We start from the raw sequence: 5,720 nt of genomic DNA on the forward strand, positions 1-5,720 counted from the left end.
TTCAGGCAATTCTCCTGCCTCAGCCTCCTGAGTAGCTGGGATTACAAGCACGTGCCACCATGCCCAGCTGATTTTTTGTATTTTTAGTAGAGACGGGGTTTCACTATGTTGACCAGGATGGTCTCCATCTCTTGACCTCGTGATCCACCCGCCTCGACCTCCCAAAGTGCTGGGATTACAGGCTTGAGCCACCGCGCCCGGCAGTTTCTTATAGTGCTCCTTAGCATAAGCTAAAGGCAGTGCAACTTGGTAAAAGCAATTCTGCGAGGGCCTAAAATTATGTGAGGTAATTATGTAGCCCTAGATTGATCTGATTTTTTCAAAGAATAAAATTTAGAGTATCTTGAACATTGAATGATCTTACACTCTCAAAACTAAAACCACATACCCTGGTCCCCAGGGAAAAGACACTCTAAGCTTGACCAAGAATGCAGGTACTCTGTGTACACATTCAGATTTAGGTGTAGATTGTCAAGTCTTCCCCAGGGACCCACAGTGCTATCCACTCCCCCTTGCTCCCAGCACACTACAGTTTAATAATCCACAACAGTGGTTCTCAAACTTGAATGTGCATCAGAATCACTAGAGTGCTTGCTAAAATTGCTGGGCTCCATCCCAGAGTTCCCACCTCAGTATATCTGAAATGGGCCTTGTAATGTGCATTTCTAACAAGTTCCCACGTGATGGTGATGGTGGTAGTGGAACCACACTTTGACAACCAATAACCTACACAAGGGGTCAGCAAATGTCTTCTGTTAAGGGGCAAATAGTAGATATTTTAGGTTTTGAAGCCCATACTGTTTTTGTTGCTACTACCTAACTCTGCATTCATAGTGCAGCCACGGAGAGTACTGAAAACAACACAGGGATGATTGTGTTCCAATAAAACTTTACTTACACAGGCCGGGCGCGGTGGCTCACGCCTGTAATCCCAGCACTTTGGGAGGTCGAGGCGGGTGGATCACGAGGTCAAGAGATCGAGACCATCCCGGTCAACATGGTGAAACCCCATCTCTACTAAAAATACAAAAATTCAGCTGGGCATGGTGGCACGTGCCTGTAATCCCAGCTACTCAGGAGGCTGAGGCAGGAGAATTGCCTAAACCCGGGAAGCAGAGGTTGCGGTGAGCCGAGATCGCGCCATTGCACTCCAGCCTGGGTAACAAGAGCGAAACTCCATCTCAAAAAAAAAAAAAAAAAAACAACTTTACTTACACAAACAGTGGGCTGGATTTGGCCCACAGGCTATAGTTTGCTGACCCCTGATGTACACCAAACTGCTGGGATGTGTAAGCCCATGCATTACCAAAAAGCTCTCCCCTATTACTGGCCTTGTCATAGTGCCTGAAGGCTGCCAGCAAAGTGTCAAACTTTTGGTAATTAACTTTCTTCAAGTGATGCCGAACTGCTGCAATCAGGGCTCGCTGTCTATCCTTGCCTCGAAGATATTCACCCGGAAGTCTATTATGGATGAGATCACCAACTCCTATTGAAGAGAGGAAAAAAGTTTTTTACATAAATTTAAAGTCTTTCTGTATTATTTCGATTTTTTAAAAAGAGAGAGATCTAGCAACCTCTGTGAATGAAAGAAACATCTAATGCTGACATGATTATGCAGCATGTCAGAAAATCCTTCTGTACTCTGAAAAGGTACATAAATTGATAAAAATTAATATTTCTGTTTTATGTTACCTCTGCTCAAGAAGAAAATCTTTAAAAATGAATTTTGTGTGGACATCACCAACCCCACTCAACTGTGAAGTCTTTTCCTTAGACTAAACGTGAAGTTCTTGCTGGACTACCTCTTGGCCATTTGTCTACAATGCTGAGGATTTAAAAGTGAGGGCTGATTCCAAGTGTGCCTTGGAATTGACTAAACTGGGAGAGCCTTGTAAAAATTAAACTCGAATTCTCTGCTCTCTCCTGTGTGAGTTTCCAGTTGACTGTCAGTCTGCATCCAAGTTTCCGTTTCTCAGTCTTGCTTCCACTCATGCCACCACCAGCACTGGAGGCCTGCCTCCCTTCACAGCTCCATTAACTAGGAGTCCTGACCCACGCCCCAACTAGAGTTGACCATGCTGCTTCAGACGTGGCAGCTTGGTGAATATCACCAGATATCCTACCTCTGTTCATTTTCCCCAGCCAACTCACCTCCCATCTTCCTGCCAGGACTACTCTCTGCTTTCTCTTTTTTTTTCTTTTCTTTTCTTTTCTTTCTTTCTTTCTTTATTTTTATTTTTATTTTTTTTAACATGAAGGGAAACATGACTTTATTAGAAAAATAAAAAACAACTGAGGTGATGGCTTGGTCTTCAGCGGATGCCTTGGTGGATGAGGCTGCTTTTGGCTGCATTGGCCTTCTCCCGCTCCCGCCGCCGTGCAGGGTCCAACTCACAACAGCGCCATGGCCTCAGAGTCTCATCTGCTGCTTCGGATGCCACTGTGGCCCCATCTGGGCCCATGGTCAGACTCAGGACCTGGGATGTGTGACCTTTCAGTTCAGCCACCTTGGCCATGGTTGGGTTCTTCCAAATAACCAGCTGGTTCTGTGAAAAGCCGTGGCCTGAGATGAGCTCCTTTTAGTGGGGAGACCAGAGGATGGCGCACACCTGGGAATGGGCATCCACAGCACTCAGGCCCCAGAGCATACATTCCAGATGCGAATGTGTCGATCACTGGTGCCTCCTCCTGTTGCCAGGACATTGGACTGCCAGGGACACCATGCTACAGCCTTGACAGCCCCTTGATGCTGGGTGAATGTTTGCAGAGGAACCCAGCCACTCTCTCCAGGAGCACTAGGCCACACATTGACCAAGTTATCATTGCCACCACTGGCCAAATGTCGTCCATCTGGGGCCCAGCGCAGCCCACACACTTCCTGGCTGCGCCCACTCAGTGTGGCCACATGGTGTTCTGCTACCCGAACATTATGGTAGTGGATATGGCCAGAACGTGATCCACTGGACAGGATATAGCTGTTCCAACTTAGGGAGCCCACTCGGGCAGAGTGACTGGTCATATTTCGAAGCCGTTTCTGCTGCTGCACATCCCATAGCTAGAGAGAGAAGCCCACCGGGATGAGAGATTGGGACTTGACATAAATATCCTCCAGCTGTGCAAGCCCACTGGGACTGGTGAGAACTGCAGGGCAGGGACATGTCTCACCTGCACCTCAGCACTGCTGGTGCCCACAGCCAAGTAGTTGCCCTCTTTGATCCAGGCCACAGAGGATACATATTCCCCAGGCTGCTCCATTTGCAAAAGCTGCAGGATGTCACCAGAGCTTGCACTCCACAGGTACACACTGTTGTCCAGTGCCACAGCCAGGACATTCCCAGAGCTCCAATCCACAAGGTTCAGATAGTAGTCATTTCGGATTTCTGGGGCATCCAGGATACGGCCTGGGAGGGAAGGAATGTAACGGCAGGTCTTCCGGCTGGAGCCGGGCGTGGCCTTTTGACTGTAGAGTACTTTCAGTCTGTTCTGGTAACCCTCTGGGGCATTTTGTGGTTTTCCACTGAGCCGAAGGATCTTGGTTTCCTCTACATCAAAATGGTTCAGATTCAAAGCCCAGGCTTTCTGATGTTCCTTCTTGGTGGGCGTCTGACTGTTTTCAGGCTGGTTCTCCTTGCTCAGGAGGAAGCTGGCCACCTCCATCTGGGCAGCACTGCGTTGGGGGATATGGCGGTCACTGCCAGGTTTGCTAAGAGTGGTCTGAACCTTGGAACTGCATTTTGCCAGGAGTTCGGCCCGGAGTCCTGCCGGCGCTGTGGGATCGGTTGGCGGCCCGCATGGGTGAGGGGGCCGGGCCTGAGGCTTCCTTGGCTTTGCGCTACCAGCGCGCGGGGGGTGCATTGGGGATGGGTGTATCCGGCTGAAGCAGGGAGTGCAGGTCACTCTCGAATGCGAACGCAGTGGGAGGGGTCCTTGCAGTTGGTGCCTGCGGAGCCCGTGCGTGCGCTCCCTAGCAGGTTGCAGTTCTGACCGGCTTCAACACGCCTGGCTTAAGCTTTATTTATTTATTTATTTATTTATTTATTTATTTATTTATTTATTTATTTATTGAGACAGAGTCTCGCTCTGTCTCCCAGGCTGGGGTGCAGTTACATGATCTCAGCTCCCTGCAACCTCCACTTCCCAGGTTCATGTGATTCTCCCACCTCAGCCTCCCAAGTAGCTGGGATTACAGGCTCCCGCCACCACACCTGGCTAATTTTTGTATTTTTAGTAGAGATGGGGTTTCACCATGTTGGCCAGGCTGCTCTCAAACTCCTGACCTCAAGTGGTCTACCCACCTTGGCCTCCCAAAGTTCTGGGATTACAGGCATGAGCCACCATGCCCTACCAGACTCTCGGCTTTTTCAGAGCAAGGTCCTTCTGGCAGTGGCTATGATACCCAGGACGGATCAATTTAAGTTGCAACATTGGTTGCTGTTCAGGGCAATTAATATTTGTGCCTACTCTGTGTATGGCATATTGGACTCTGTCATGTTTCTTTTAAAAGATACTCATAGCCCTGTAATTTGCTTATTTATTTTGCAATCAGGAGCTAATAACGCATATGCTAATAAAAATATTATTTTCTAAGGACAGATCCTAAGTACGGGTGAGAAGACCATGCTGATTCCAGGGACAGGGCAAATGCCTCAGACCAAGGCTATATGAAATGGGATCAGCTACCATCAGACCATTCTAAAGTGGGCAAGACACAAGACAAGCTCTGGGAGTGGAATTCGAGTCTGTTAGAAACGATTTTTGACAAACAAGCATGACCTGTTTTCCTACTCCTTCAGACATAAACCCTTTGAGTGGCTATTTTGCATAATGAAGGTCTTCTTTCTATGAGATGGCTCTTGGTTGAGTATCTTTTATCTTCAGAGGCCTTTCCTCTCCATTAACATCCAAAAATAATCATTTGAATTGTTATTTTTTCAATGCTGTATGGCTTTCCTGCCACAATCCCATCAAGTTGAATTCATGGTGAATGAAACCTATGCTGATACTTTCTTGGCTTGGCCCTAAGAGAATATTTATGAAGCTGATATCAACTCACTTGCAATTACTCAAGAGCCGTTTCTAAAAAGCTGAAATCAGAAGTACAAGTTCCGGCCCTAAGAGAGACTTATGACCTAGATACCATACCATGGTAGTCAGAAGAGCCGAGTGGGCTCCACAGTTACACTCTGCCAGCAACCAATTCTCATGATGCATTACTGTCCACATGCCCTGGATTCCCCTTCACTTGGCCTCTGCCCCGGTGCATTCTGGAGTTTGGAACAGACCTTTGCACACTTCCTGGAGGCATCTTAATGCAATCAATAACTCCAGATCCTAGGGATGAGGTGTTACTTGTGCAACTGCCTTCATTTCCCTATGTAAGGACAAGAAAGAAATCCAGGCCCAATATGTGCATGGAAGCAGGTAAACCCAGGAGTTTTCCACAGAATAGTGCCATGAGTTGACCCCAATCATAGTTATAAAAGGCCAGAACCCAGAGTTAATCTATGTTCATCTATGAGTTCCAAAAAAATTTCAGAAAGGACTTTATTTCCCTTTCTCAGTTACACCATACGCACCAAGGCTAGTACTTATACTCACATATTTTTTAAATTATTAATGTAGAGTCATTTCTTTTCATTTTATAAGACTTTTCATTTATTATTCAATGTATAAACATAAAGTCAATCGACCATCAAGAAGTATGCCAGTGCTGTCAAATT

At 46.9% G+C, this 5,720-nt stretch overlaps 2 protein-coding genes across 2 annotated transcripts in view; both read right to left on the reverse strand.

Annotated features, from left to right (window-relative positions):
* The window catches only part of EFHB (EF-hand domain family member B), a 59,729-nt gene that overhangs the window by 16,505 nt on the left and 37,504 nt on the right, over positions 1-5,720 (reverse strand). The window contains exon 9 of the mRNA XM_017522528.1: positions 1,332-1,486. Coding sequence (XP_017378017.1) covers positions 1,332-1,486 — 155 coding nt within the window. The remainder of the gene's footprint in view (positions 1-1,331; positions 1,487-5,720) is intronic.
* Positions 2,254-5,211, reverse strand: LOC108299868 (cell division cycle protein 20 homolog). The gene is given in 5 exon segments (XM_017522440.1): positions 2,254-2,638; positions 2,641-3,055; positions 3,166-3,735; positions 3,737-3,964; positions 5,143-5,211. Coding segments are annotated over 5 exon segments (1,608 nt in total). The 3' UTR covers positions 2,254-2,312.

Source organism: Cebus imitator, unplaced genomic scaffold (assembly GCF_001604975.1).
Source record: "Cebus imitator isolate Cc_AM_T3 unplaced genomic scaffold, Cebus_imitator-1.0 Scaffold24, whole genome shotgun sequence".
Lineage (NCBI taxonomy): Eukaryota > Metazoa > Chordata > Mammalia > Primates > Cebidae > Cebus > Cebus imitator.